This window comes from Pygocentrus nattereri, chromosome 26, assembly GCF_015220715.1.
Source record: "Pygocentrus nattereri isolate fPygNat1 chromosome 26, fPygNat1.pri, whole genome shotgun sequence".
Lineage (NCBI taxonomy): Eukaryota > Metazoa > Chordata > Actinopteri > Characiformes > Serrasalmidae > Pygocentrus > Pygocentrus nattereri.
In genome coordinates, this window is record NC_051236.1 from 19,947,533 (window position 1) to 19,963,098 (window position 15,566).

General features: G+C 39.1%; 1 protein-coding gene across 1 annotated transcript in view; it reads right to left on the bottom strand.

Moving 5' to 3' along the window:
• Positions 1-15,566, bottom strand: part of oca2 (oculocutaneous albinism II) — a 123,640-nt gene that overhangs the window by 52,804 nt on the left and 55,270 nt on the right. The window contains exons 15-18 of the mRNA XM_017718798.2: positions 13,251-13,383; positions 3,313-3,460; positions 626-683; positions 202-310 (exon numbers count right to left, since the gene is read on the bottom strand). Of these exons, the coding sequence (XP_017574287.1) occupies positions 202-310; positions 626-683; positions 3,313-3,460; positions 13,251-13,383 (448 nt within the window). The remainder of the gene's footprint in view (positions 1-201; positions 311-625; positions 684-3,312; positions 3,461-13,250; positions 13,384-15,566) is intronic.

The following is a 15,566-nucleotide window of genomic DNA, read 5'->3' on the forward strand; positions in this document are numbered from 1 at the left end:
TGTGAACTTTTTTTGATGTGTGAACTTATTTTCAATAAGAAAATCAACAAAATGTGTTATTTGAACAAAAGGGGGTGTTCAAACTTTTGCATGAGTCTGTACATATAAAACTACATAACTCCATGTAATCTTAACCTGGGAATGGAAAATAGCATCAAATCTGATAATATCCCCTAGTAATAAGTTCAAACTCTCTCTTACCTAGCTCCAGATGAATCCCGGGTACAAAGGAGTTCAGGAAGAACATAAAGATGACTATGGTCAGCACTGAGATACACTTGACCAGCAGGACTTTGTCTGTTATTCTGTGCTGTAAAAAAAAAAGATAAACGAGGAGACCAAATCAGAGATGGAAAAAAGATAGAGGACCCTCTGTGACACCAATTATGTCGTCTAAACGGTAGCTCAGGCAGAATCAGAGAAATTAGTCCTCCCTCTCTTCATTATGACGATAACATCAGAACAGGAATGGAACTGTCAAGTGGGGGTTACTCAAGGAGTGTGCAGTTTGCATGAGCATAGGAGATGTAGGAGAATGTGTGGGCAGCAAGATTAGTGTACATAAGAACACTGTTGCTCAGATTCATCTAAATCAGGGTTTTGAATTATGGGTTTGGTTTTTTACCTTTTTCTGTAGCTCTTGGATGTTGTTCTCCCAGTTTTTGTCCTCCTGGGAAATTTGCCTGTAATAAAGGATAAAATGCTTAAAAGTACATTTTACAGGTACAGGAATAAAGGTACAGTTCTATACAAAGGTTTGAATACCCCTGGTTAAATTACATGTTTTGTTGATTTTCTAAGTGAAAATAAGTTCTACAACTTAAATACTGCTTTTTCTGCACATTTTAGTACACTATTTCTGTTTATTTATTTTAATATGTTAAAACATAATAAAATAAAAAAAATCAAACTTTTGCCATAACTTTTGTACAGGCCATGTTTATTTTTTTCCAATGTGTTAAAATTGAACAAACAGTAATTGTGCAATAAAATATGCAGAGGTTTGTTCCTATAGAGTATGTTTTAATTTATTTTCAAATAGAAATTTAACAAAAACATGTCATTTGACCAGGGGCGCCAGACCTTCTGCATAAGTCTGTGTACTTAAGAATTATATAAGTACAAGTTTACAGTTCTTTAGGTAAGTGTGGTCTCTCTCACCAGCCCAGTGAATGTGCTGGAACTTTTGACATCAGTGACGGAACGTCTAATTGACCCTTCATTAAGCTGGCCAAGTTAATGGTGTGAAATTTGAGACTGAAATTGATTTGCTCATAACTGTGGTGGTGGTACTCTGAGGTCAATTATCACTGAACTTCACTTCTGTTTCCTCTCTATGTCCTGTCACCATAAAAATGTCCATTTAGCCACAATAAACAGATGACACCATAATGTCTCCCTAAAATTTGATAACCTCTCCTGAACTTCTAAAGAGGAAAGGGGATATTGACGATTATTAGATACTATTAGATAGTGGTTTTCTTAGTAGTTCCATATGTAGTTGATGCACCCCCTAACATGCTGGACTCAAACAAGCATCTGTTATGACGACAAAATAAAATATGACTGTGCAAGAACCGAAATTACCTCTCCCCATGATTACAATTACAGCCCTCAATGAGGAGCACAGAGTCGGTGTGATTCAGAATAATAATCCTCAGTCTTTCATACACATTAGCCAGCTTTTTGTAACTCACTACTGAGAGCTTGCATTGGAGGACCGTGATCAGCCATGGCTTGTGTCTCGCTGTGTGGGTGAATGAGTGAGGCATACTGGGGAGGTTCTGCGTGACACTCTGACCATGTGGTCTTCTGCCTAGACAGCAAAACTCTAAGAGCACTTTTCAGTGCTTGCCAGTGAATGATGTCAAATATAAATTAATAGCATCAACTTGGTGATTCATTTAATTATTGCAGAGATACAAAGTATGACTAAATAAATGACTGAAGTTGGGCCAGATAAAACCACAAGTACAGTACTGTGTAAAAGTCATCCTTTATCATCATTTATTTTCCAGCCATTTCCAAAATGGCTATTAAGTGTAAGTTAATAGTTTTATCAGGAGGTGCTACTGGAAGGAAGGAAAAAGAAAATCAAAGAGGAATATGTGAATAAAAAACACAAGTTTCCAAAACTGAAGCTTTGGAAACAAAGAAAACATTAAAACAAGTAGAAAAAATAGGATCCTTAAGACCTTCTAGACCAATAAAACCATCACCATCAGATGGGTTCTTGCAAAGTGCTGAATTTATCTGTACACATGTAGATCACTGAGAATTTTAAACCAGGGCTGCAACAATTAGTCGATGGCATTGTGAAAAAAATGTCTGCATGAATTTCTATTATTGACAAACAGTTCTACAATGTTCTATTATATTTATTACACACATTATTCTGACAAATTGCAGAACCCCACAGAAATGTATATAATATTCAGAATAATCACTACAAGATAGCAACATACAGTGATGCGCAAAAGTCTTTGCACCCAAGACACATTTTCAAACTCTATTTATTTGTGTATTTTGTGTTAATTTGCTGAGAAAAGTGTTAATATTTGAATAAACAAAATTTATAGAATATTATTTATTTATTTATTTATTTATTCATTTATTTATTTATAGCCCAGTTTTATATGTTGTTAAAAAGCAACTCCTGGTTTGACCAGTCAGCGCTTCAGTAAATTGTGCTCATGATGTAACTGATGATATTAACAAGTCTCTGTGGTGGCTGTGAAGCTATCAAGGAAAAATATGGACCCAAGAAATTCTTGTTACTTTTTACAGTTTTTATGTTTATTTGAATTATGAATATGACTTTATACTAATGCATATTGTGATAAAGTCACTGCTGAGGTAAATTGTTTAACAATGTGCTTAGATGCCTAAAACTTTCACACAGTTCTGTGTATATAAACAAAAAGTACTACAGAAAAGCAACAGATCATCAAAAGAGAAAAAGCAAAAAGTGAAAAAAGAATAAAGGCTGTTCTGTTGCATCATTATCATCATGTGTCAGTGAAACGTGGAAGTAAGAGTAATCGATAATGGTATAACATACAGATTATCCAAATAATAAAATAAAAGTTTGTAGAATATTCAATTAAAGAATTCATAATTAGTCAAGTTAAAGTTTATCTGGTCTTGCTGCATTGGAATGTTTAGACCTCATATTAATTACAAACCTTTACATAGTGGAATTCATTTTGTGAACATTGCTGAAAATATTTTTAATATAACTTTATATTTTTACTACTCCACAGAGACTGGGGAAACAAATGAACTATTGAACTCTTGGCAGTGGTACCTTACCTCTGGAAGGTTCTGAGCTTCTTGCGCAGTAGGCTTTCTAGATTGAGCACCTTCTGCATGAGGAGACATTTGACAGCAGTCTCCTCTCGGCTGGCTGGGTTGATGCGGTGTGCAGTCTGTCTCCAAACCAGAATCTCATGCTTTAACTCTGCATATGAGCACAAACCAGGCCAGGACAAATGAGTCAACAAAAAACAAAAGAAGAGCATGTGGACTTGTTCGCCCATGAGTAAAACAGGTAGGCTCAAATCAGATTACAGAGTTATAAAGCAGACAAGGTATAAAGCCACAGGTTCAGAAAATATCCTTCTGGGAAAGTGCAGACAAAGAGCCTGTTTTGTCAACACTTTGCAGACTTCACGTGACAGCATTTCATTTTTTAAGCGAGTAAAGACGAAATGGGGTTCCCAATAAGAATCTGATTCACTTACGATGTTGCACTTCTCTCATACTGTGTTCTCAATGAGCTTTTATCCTGCAGATGAAAATGGCTAATGGTTTACATATGAGCCTCCCTTATGCTCCGGGATATAGGCCTTATATATTTATTTCCGAGCTCAGATTGAATGAAGAAGCAGTGGGCAGCTGGTAATAAAAATGTGAATGCCGCGAGCACGGTCTGTCTTCACTACAGCAAACAGTGAGAGTACTGGTGTGTAAAAGCCATTTCCAATCATTACAATCTGACTGGGATCCCCTGGGCAGACCTAATCCTGCCTGCTAGTGCCAGGGATTGACTGAAGAATCTGGAGTAGGTAGAGAGAGCAAAGGAAAGACCAGAAAAGAGCACAAGCAAGGATAAAGGAGAATCTGGACGTTTCGCAGGACTTCCAGCATGACTCCCCCATTGTGCTTCTTTGTAAGGGTTGCTAGGATCCTCTAATAGAAGCTAATTGACCCAGGAGAAAGCGCACTGTTTACCAATCGACTCAATTACTGATGGCGGCAGGGGTCTGAGGGAACGATATAGGCCTGGAGCTTCTGGCCACTGAGGTAAAACCAGCAGGGTTGGAGCCAGGGGAGCTGGCACTGCATCATCTTCCGACTTTATGGATTTGAGATTGAACTGGCATTGAGCGGCCACCAGCACGCGTCACGGTGGTCTTCCGCAACGAAACCATCAGTGGCCTGGAGAACATGAAAGCAGATTGGTGAGGCATGCGCCTCCTGCAGTCCAAAATCATTGGACTCTGTCTCTCCAATATATACGCCAACACTGTCTGATTGTGTTTGCCCTGAAACCCAATAACCTCATACAGGCCAGACAGAATGATGCTCTGCGGATGAAGCTGCCTGCTGGTTTTTTGGTGCTCCTGGCACAAAAGAAAAGGAAGACACACAGTAGGAAAAGGCTAGCAGCACAGAAAAACAGTGATAAGGCTTGCCATCTTGCCTTCTAAAAGCAGAGTCAGTCCCTTCTTTTTTATTCACATTCATTTGTTCCTGTGTAATCAGTAAACAAGGGGAACGAAGCACATTTATGAATTAAATTAAAGCATGGTAAATTCATTCAACGATGTCCTAGGCAGTTCACAATCACTCCTTTACAGTTCATATGAGGACAGAAGTAATGAAATGTACCTGCTGTTCATATTGAATAGTATGCGGAAGTCCAACAGTCATGATAGGTCAATAAAACCACCAAGTTGTGTAAGGCTAGACAGAAATGTGGATAACTGTACTTAATATCCAGCTGAGTCAGAATTATTAGCAGCTGGTATGTCTGATTGCACAAAAGAAAGGGCTGTTTTTCTGATGGTCTAGTGGGTTCTCTCAACTAGTTTCCATGACCTGAGGTGGCACTGATGCTTCTCCCATTCTGCAAACCTTTATGAGGCCTACTCTCTTACTAATGAACAGTGTATGAAAGGCATCTCTCAAGTTCACATTCTCACCACTAACAGCCCAAAACAATCCAGCCTTGAGGGGCCTTTCTAATTACTGCCTATAACCCATTCTCACTTCAAGTGCCTATCAGCCGGGCACTAATGATACAATCCAAAGTGACTAACACTGAAATATACATGCATGTAAATTCACGTCATTGAAGTTATCTCTAAAATGAATTGGCTTAAATTACGCTGCCCACCACTGTGCGGCAACTCTCAATGGCATAGAAAAGAAGTATTGTGGTTTTGGAGGGGGCATGGGTGTGTGCCAATGCTAAGACCCCTAATGGGTATTCAGAGAGTGTATTCTGTGAAGCACTGGCTGTCTAAAAAGAGGGTTATTGAAGAAGAGCTATTATGTGGATGGGCTGTTATGCTTATTCCATTGTTATACTCTCAGGTGTGCTAATGGGGGCTCAGGTGTGGAGTTTAGATGGAAGATAGGATGGGGAAGCACAGCCAGGACAAAGTGTCTCTTGGAAGGACAGCTGCTTACTAGGAAAACCATCTGACTCTGGAGAAGAGTCCTAGCACTGGGGTTTAGGATTTAATCCCAGCAGTGCCATATGCCATCTGAGGCTGAGGATTCAAAACACAATCGGCCATGTTCTCATTTGGAGAGATGGACAGTAGCTTCTGTGTCCAACCAATTTCTAGCCAAATGTTCCTGCTTGGTCATGAATATAGCCACAGAGTGTAATCAAGAGTGCAATGCACACAGTAGAATCAAATATTATTACAGTTTTCTGCACTTAAACTAAATTACAAATGCAGACAAAAAGCTGTTAAGGAGTAATTTTCAATAATTTTTAAAGTTTCTGACTTGTTTCTGTCAAAATTTCTGAAATGTAAACATTCAAACAGTGGTGGTGACAGGGACAATGTCTACAGCACAAATATAGGCATTTATTTACCATTCAAAACCATCAATAAACCTACATGTGTTGCATATTTTTATATGTAATGTTGATAGAGAACAAATAATATTAAATAAAAAAATTTCTTATTTGGGGACTAATTTTCTTAAAAATGCTCAGCATGAACCTCTCCTACATGAACCTCTCCTACATGAACCTCTCCTACATGAACCTCTCCTATACGAACCTCTCCTCAATAGATTAAGATTTTAAAAAAAGCATTGCAAAACTGGCATAAACAATGTCTTTTGCGATGCATTTACAGAGAAGTGCTTCATTTTTGTGCCATCTTGTGGCTACAGGTCAACGTCTGCAAACACCTGAGTTAGTTTCCATCCTGATAAGAGCAGAGAAAAAATAACAGAAACGAACATTTTAAATAGGGAGGCACTGAGCGAGATAACAGCTCTTTAGAACAAAGGCCCATACATACTGAAACGGATTCATGGGAATCCCTTCAGGATTCTACTGTTCTGGCCAGCAGGCCAAGTTATAGCATCATGAAGTACCCTGCCTACCTGCGATAAACAGTGCTGGATGACTACACACTCCAGGTACCAGCCTCAAAACATACTATGCATGACTACATTTAAGCACACTGATTAAACCTATAAATGAGCAGAAAAAAAACAAAAACCCACTTCAGCAAGCAGGACTATGTACAGCTATAATGTTTCTGTCACACATTATGCATTTATTATGATCGCACTTGAAGTGAATGAGCATTTCTCTACATCATAGTGCCACAGCAGACAGGGCATTTTAGCAAAAAATTGCTTTTCAAGTGCTAAGATTATATGCTTTTAAGATTATATGGTCATGGAAATTACTGGGTACACTTGCAGCAGCAGAATAAATGGCTTGTTCATGCGCACATTTCATGAATGTCAGATTTATGAACTGCACATGTATAAGGTTCAATTTGAGCAATTTGAGCATCAATTTAAGCTCCAGATAGAAGTGACTACGAGCTCCAATACTTGCAATTCTGATACCTTTTTGAAACTAAATCAGATTTTTCTCATTTAATAAACAATTGAGATATCTTAATGTCTCTATGGTCACACAGCCTGCTGAACACACACACACACACACACACACACACACACACACACACACACACACACACACACACACACACATATTCTAAGCCGCTTCTCCCTCAGGGTCACAGGCCCTGAACAATGAATGCCTAAAACTTTACCCCTATTAACAAACAGTACAATCCAACACCACCCTTTATGTATTTTAATTTCCAGTCAAAACAGCCACTAAATACAAGCTACTTATTTCTGAAGAGATTACATATAAGACAATCCACTTGCATAAAGAAATATAAAGTCAAAGAAAAACTAGAGTTCAAAAAATCTAAGACCTAACAACCTGGTAGACCACCAAACCTCTTAGACCAGCAAAACTGTCCCCTGTCATAAACAGTATTTAAAGCTTTCTTCTTTGAGAGAGAAAAGAAATCAAGCTTCACTTTTGCTTCAGATCTGAAAAAAATCTACAAGTATTTCTGTCCATCCTTCCACTGTGAGGAGACAACTCAATACTATGAGTCTGAAACAGTGTGTCGTTGTCAAGAAGCCTTTATTATGAAATAGACAAAAAAGAAGGAAATTTGCTAACCAAAAAGAAAAGCTATTAGTGGTTTCAGAACGATGGACTGGCCACTCCAGAGACCAGATCTCAACATCATTAAATGTGTTGGGATTATTCAGATTGTCAGATACAGAAATGCAACTGACTTCTAAGACTGAACTCTGGAGGTGTGGAAAAACATAAACACTGCAAAACAAAAAAGTAAAAATTGAATTAGTTTTATTTAACTTACAAATTACTTTAAATGAAAGAATTAAGTATTATTGAAGTTCATGAACTATTTTTGGTTGAACCAATGAGCCATTTTTACAGTGTAAAAGAAGACTTTTTTTTTACATTGCAGCAAGTCTCCTAAAAAAAGGAAACTGTAATAAAGGTAAAGGCTTAACACATTAAATGGTCACACTAAATACTGAAATAGCATGGTCTGACATTAGCAAACAGATTAGCAAGGTCTTATGTTAATGAACGTATGAAAGTATTATTTTTGATTAACACATTCACAAATGCTTTAATTAACAGTAACTCACCTTGTTTACTACATTAACAAAATTAAATGTTAGTAATAAAAGTACAGTGTTGTGTAAATACAAGAATTTGCACTGTGGTATGTTTAATTAGTTTAGTAATGTTTAATTGTTAAATTATTGCATGTGAAATGGATTATCAATTAAGGGTGTAGATATATATATACACTGCTCAAAAAAATAAAGGGAACACTCAAATAACACATCCTAGGTCTGAATGAATGAAATATTCTCATTGAATACTTTGTCCTGTACAAAGTTGAATGTGCTGACAACAAAATCACACAAAAATCATCAATGGAAATCAAATTTATTAACCAATGGAGGCCTGGATTTGAAGTCCCACACAAAATTAAAGTGGATAAACACACTACAGGCTGATCCAACTTTGATCTAATGTCCTTAAAACAAGTCAAAATGAGGCTCAGTATTGTGTGTGGCCTCCACGTGCCTGTATGACCTCCCTACAACGCCTGGGCATGCTCCTGATGAGGTGGCGGATGGTCTCCTGAGGGATCTAATCCCAGACCTGGAATAAAACATCTGCCAACTCCTGGACAGTCTGTGGCGCAACGTGGCGTTGGTGGATGGAGCGAGACATGATGTCCCAGATGTGCTCAATCAGATTCAGGTCTGGGGAACGGGCAGGCCAGTCCATAGCTTCAGTGCCTTCATCTTGCAGGAACTGCTAACACACTCCAGCCACATGAGGTCTAGCATTGTCCTGCATTAGGAGGAACATAGGGCCAACCGCACCAGCTTATGGTCTCACAAGGGGTCTGAGGATCTCATCTCGGTACCTAATGGCAGTCAGGCTACCTCTGGCGAGCACATGGAGGGCTGTGCGGCCCTCCAAAGAAATGCCACCCCACACCATTACTGACCCACTGCCAAACCGGTCACGCTGAAGGATGTTGCAGGTAGCAGATCGCTCTCCACGGCGTCTGCAGACTCTGTCACGTCTGTCACATGTGCTCAGTGTGAACCTGCTTTCATCTGTGAGGAGCACAGGGCGCCAGTGGCGAATTTGCCAATCCTGGTGTTCTCTGGCAAATGCCAAGTGTCCTGCACGGTGTTGTGCTGTGAGCAAAACCCCCATCTGTGGATGTCGGGCCCTCATACCATCCTCATGGAGTTGGTTTCTAACCGTTTATGCAGACACATGAACATTTGTGGCCTGCTGGAGGTCATTTTGCAGGGCTCTGCAGTGTTCCTCATGTTCCTCCTTGCACAATGGCGGAGGTAGCGGTCCTGATGCTGGGTTGTTGCCCTCCTACGGCCTTCTCCATGTCTCCTGGTGTACTGGCCTGTCTCCTGGTAGCGCCTCCAGCCTCTGGACACTACGCTGACAGACACAGCAAACCTTCTTGCCACAGCATTGATGTGCCATCCTGGATGTGCTACACTACCTGAGCCACTTGTGTGGGTTGTAGAGTCCGTCTCATGCTACCACGAGTGTGAAAGCACCACCAACATTCAAAAGTGACCAAAACATCAGCCAGAAAGCAGAAAGGTACTGAGAAGTGGTCTGTGGTCCCCACCTGCAGAACCACTCCTTTATTGAGTGTGTCTTGCTAATTGCCAATGATTTCCACCTGTTGTCTATTCCATTTGCACAACAGCTGTGAAATTGATTGTCAATCAGTGTTGCTTCCTAAGTGTATATATATACACACATAAGCATATATAAATATGAGTATATCAGTGCAGACTATAAATCATCTGATTTATGAGAGTGTTATGTGTAAGAAATACTAACAATAAAAGAAAAGAAAATTACCAAAGGTGAACTAAGAAGGCAAATGCACTACTGAGCAAGGTTATTATTTTGTAAGTGATTTTAAGTCTGTATGGGTTTTAATCTGAGAACACATTGCTGAGTTTGTCTGAGAGTGAGAATCTACTTACATGAGGGTGTGAAGACAGTGTGAAAGGATCTAGACGGTTTGCAGTGTTTTTTCTAATTCCCTGTGTGAAAATCACTACAGAAAAGCTTCCTATTTATTGCATGTCTGTGAAATTATTGCCTAGCTATTTATAATTGGTGATGAAAAAAAGTATCAATTAATAAGTTACAGATTGAGATTTAACCATAACATGTTGCTATTCTAGTATTCATCATTTTGTTCACCTCACCTTACTCAGAAATGTATCTGAACAAAATCTCAATGTCTAAACCTGCAAAATCACATAATCAGATCAGACTATGAAGACATTTTACTCACATAGCCATGTTTGTCTTATTATAGATCCCAATAATGTCCTTCTTTTCATCTGCCCTCTTAAAAAAATACATATTTAAGCAGATTTCTCAGTTTTTACAGCATTATGCTGTTTTATAGCTAAGAGTTCACTTTGTTCATGTACTAAACTCTAAGTTACAAAGAAAACTACAGACATTAACCAGTATCTTAACTTTTGCTTTGACTTATCATTTGTTTTGATCATACACTTCAACATGATCAGAATTCTTTCAAGTTTTCATTTAGATGCTAACAAATGATTCCTCACTTCAAGTTAATACATTCATTAAGGCTGCTTAATAGACACTTTACCATAAATGATTATCATTTATGATACAGGATCTTAATGGGGGACCTCATCAATTCATTCACTAAAGTGCTCTTCTTCATTCTCACATCATTACTCATCCTCACCCTCAGTTTAATCCTACACTATTCTTGTACTGTATCTTATTTTTATCCTTGAGGTCCACTTATTATTTTGTGCAAGTTTTATGTATGAAAATCGTTCACAGTTTATTTCAATATGACCATTTCCAACCTCTCTTAAACCTTTAGCACTAAACAGGCTGTTTTTGATACTTTGCCACTAAGGCTGGTATTTTGCTGCTGTCGGAAAAAGAACCTCTATCTCTATTTTTGTTGTTTTTCAGTTTTTGGCAATGTCTGAAAATGCCTGTTGCCCTTTACAATGTGTGTAAATTTCATAATGAATGGACCAAAACAAATGGCCCAAAATGACTTGCAAAAATCTGGTTCCACTGACTTACAATAAAAGTGAAGTATGTTGTTTCTTTCTGTAAAGTTACCATTTTGGAGATACAAGGTTTTGTTCCAACAACAGCAATATGTAAATGAGCTCTGTTCTTATTGGTTGCCCTCTTCTGTGCCAGGTTGAAACACTATTTATAACTTTAGAATGAATCAGTGGGGCAAAACTGCTGTTGGCTGAATAAGTGGATGTATATACATTTTTAGGTTTGCATGACATCACAAAAACACTAAATTCAAAACATGCCATTTTCTGCAGCTTAGACGTCTTATATGGGCTGTATGCCTGTGGAGTGAGTGGTATATGTGGAAACTTTAACAATGCTTCCATACTACATCTCTCAATTTTTAAAAAAGGGAGTAAAATTCAGTTTCCCATGATACAGGACATGTAACAAGTAAGACGTTGAAAAGGTGGTTCATGCCTCTATCACGTCTTGACTCAATTACTGTAATTTCTTTTTCAGTGGTCTCTATGCGAAACCCATTAAAGGCCTTCAGTTTCAGCTTGAAAGCTTGGCTATAGTTCCATCAGCTACTAATCTCAGTGCAGACCTTTGCTTACTAGTCTTAACCATGCACATGAACTTTTTACCCCAGTATATCCATGACTGCTCTTCAATCAGTTCTTTTAAGCCTAATCTGAAAACCTTTCTCTTGATTTACTATTTTCTTCACCTCATAGTAGTTCTTTGCATTTTGCCATGATTTTGTCATTCTGTGTGATTTGTCATTGTGCTTTATTGTGATGTGACCTTGAGTTTTCATTTGCTATACCAAATAAAACATATTATTATTATTTATTAGACTATATGAGTGCATCCTAAGGGAGACATTAGCCCAGTTCCATAGGAGGTCACCATTGGCAGGATTTATGGATTTAATAGAGCAGTATTAAACCTGGAAGGAAAGGGTCATCTGATAAGGATAATGGGAATATTGGTGGAAATTGCCTGAAAGGGCCAATAAGAAAAAAAACAGTGATTTCTTTGTTCACATTGTGGAGGGTCTTTCATGAGCCTACAACAGAGATGCAATAGGGCAGAAGTTAGTAGAAGAAGGACAAACAGTAAATGAATGGCATACTTATGAGGCTATCATTCTGAGGCACATCTGGTAGAGATTTGAAAGAGATCTGAAAGGGGTGAATAGATAATAATATATTGTATGTGACACACCGACATGTTCACCACCTAATCATCTAGTGTGAGGGAGAGTATGGTCACTACACCCACACATCTGCCTGTAGACAGGGCTAGGTATGCCTTGTGTCTTATTGTTTAACACACAATGTGTTATTTTCTCCTTTTAGAGTCAAAAAGACGAATGACTACAACATTTCAGAAGAAAAAACTTACCCCACACACTGTATGTACTGTATCTGAGAAGAAAATTGTAGAATAGTTTCCTGCTGGAGACATGAGAAAAGTGGCTACAGCTGAGCTAAAGCTTAAAGCAAAGTAAGTCTTTATTTACCTATATTAGTTTATATTTTTTAGCCTAGACTAGGACATTAGCACCTATTCACCACCAAGATGGTAAAATGGACATAAAGTGTTGTGGCTCCCAAGGTGGTTTGATTTTTGTTGAAAGGACAAAATGGCTCTTAACATTTGGTTTATGACCTCTGGTATAGACAATAGCATTACACAAAGTGTCAGAAACATAGGCATGTCTTTTTGAGATTACTTAATGGTTTGAGGCAGGTGTGTGATGATTTAGGGATGTGGTTTGCACACTGGTAGATGCTGGTGATGAGTTCCTGTTACTTGTTAGCCACACTGTCCTGTAACTGCAGCCCAAAACTAAATAAGTAAACTCTAAATAAGCAAACTTGTCTTGACTGATCAGTTGCTTTTTAAGAGGACAACTGTGTAAATGGTGTGACTTTTGTCTATACTATCACTTTAATTAAAAGTCTGATCCTTGAATATGTCATGTGAGTATTTACTGAGCTCCACAGAACGCTTAAACATCACAACTTACCTACAATCTCACTGGACTCTTTATTGTAGAGTTTCTTATTCCAATAAAGCATTCTCAGAAATGGAAAGGAGGTCAGAAGCACCAAGCAGATCCCCAGGAACATGTACCCCGTAAATGCAGCAAAGTCTAGTCCCTGAGGAGAAGGAAAGGAAAGAAACAGTGTAAGCTCGTGGGTGAGTGTAAGAGTGCAGGTAACGTCAAGTCACAAGCTGTACAACAATGTGCAGTTTTAAAAGAAAAAGAACTTTAGTAATAGCAATCAGAAACTGAAAGCAATCTGACAGCTAGATTACTAGTATTTCATGTACACTGATACATATAAAGAGGCTTTCAATACATTTCATTTGGTCAAATGTAACATTTCTTATTCTTCATTCTTTAGGGTTCCACAGATTCTACTTATATGCATTTAATAGAGCTCTGAGATGTGATATGAATCTTAATACGCTGGACCAGTGTTAATTCTCATCCATATCAAGGGCACAGAGCCCTCACCTTCCACCAATTTTCATATAGCCTAATTCATCTCTCGCTATTCCTGGATGCCATTGTATCAGTGGTCACGTTCTCCAGAGATGCCTGCACAGATAATGTGAGTAAAATAGCTTTATGTGCCTGGAAACATAATCCTTCACTTACTCTTTTAAGAGCTTATCTCTGAATGGTGGAACTGAGCGGCTCATTGTGTTGAATAGAAGAGAGTTGTGTTCTGTTAAATGCACTGATTTATATGCAGTTCACAGATACGTCATGAAGAGAAGCTGGAAATTCAATAAAGGAATGAGCAGGGCGCTGGGTAACAGCATCCTTGCTGCAATTCGGCTGCAACAAACGGCGAAAGGCTTGGCAGACACCCAGGACTTACAGTACTTCCAGAGAATAAAAGAAGACGACGAAAGGGAGGTGGAGGAGGACGGGGAAAAAAAACTTGTCTGCTTTGCTTTTGGCTGTGTGGCCTCCCTAAAGCAGATCAAGGTGGTAAATCCCCTCTCCCAAACACAATGCCATCGCACTACGGACATGACTGAAAAGACAAACGGGTGAAGGGGGGTGGGGGGGGTGTAGCTCGACTTTGACAAAAGCGACAACTGCAGAGCGAGTTTGCACTGTACACGGCTGATTGTCAACATTAGGCTAAAAGATAAGAGAGGAGAGAGACAGAGAGAAAGGTGTGAGTCTGAGGGAGAGGAAAAACATGAAGAAAAGAGAGATATAGAAAAAGAAATTAAGGAGACAGGAGGGACAGAGGGATAGAGAGAGAGATAGAGGGAGAGGAGGGGGAGAAAGATACAGAAAGGAGTGAGAGGAACGTGTGGGGCAAACGAAAGAGGGAGACAAAGAGTAAGAAGAAAGCTACAGAGAGAGAGGAGAGAGAAAAGGAAAGGAGAGGTAGAGAGAAAGAGAGAGACAAAAAGAGGTATGGAGAAAGAGGACAGAGAGAGAACAAGAGTGAGAGAGGGAGGCCGCATAAGATAAAGAGTGAGAGATGGACAGGAGAGACAGAGAGAGGCATGTCAGAGAGAGAGGGAGGGAGGGAGGGAGAGAGAGAGAAAGAGAGAGAGAGAGAAAGAAGAGAGATGCAACAAGAGAACAGGAGAGAGAGAGAAAGAGACAGAGTGAGCAAGAAATAGAAGGAGGGAGAAAGGACAAAGAGAAAGAGTGAAAGAAAGGGAGAAAGGGAAGCAGAAAGGACAGAGAAAGAAAAGGGTGTCAGAGAAAGGGGGGACAGGGAGTGAGAGAGAGACAGGGAGCTAGAGAGAAAGAGTAGAAAGAGAATGACGGGGGAGGGGGTCACAGAAAAACAGCAAAACTGGTGTATAGTGACCTCTACAGGAGGCATGGTGAAAAAACAGAGGAGGTAAAAAGCAGGAGCGAAGAAGGAACCGAAGGAGGGAGAAAGAGAGAGAGACTAAAGGAGCAGAACAAGAAGTCTAAACGAGGGAAAACACCAAAGTAAGTAATGGTCAGATGCACAGACAGTTAGAAATATTTGTATTTTAGGGGATAAAGAGGGATGAGACGAGAGTAAAGATTTGTCCAGCATTCAGTTTGTCGGATTTATGCTCCAAATGAATTATACTGAAACAAAAGGTGTCATGTTAATTAGCACTGAGCCACACACAAGGACATGCTCCATTTATCACACAATTGTCCTTCATTACTGTAAGGCAGACTAACCGAATGTTTTCATACCAAATGAAAGCAACACTGAAACACTCCTCATGATGCTTGTTTAGACCAGACATTACACTTAAAGCATCATCACAAGAACCATAATCCTCATCACATGGCTAGCTGTTAGATTCACAATGCAAT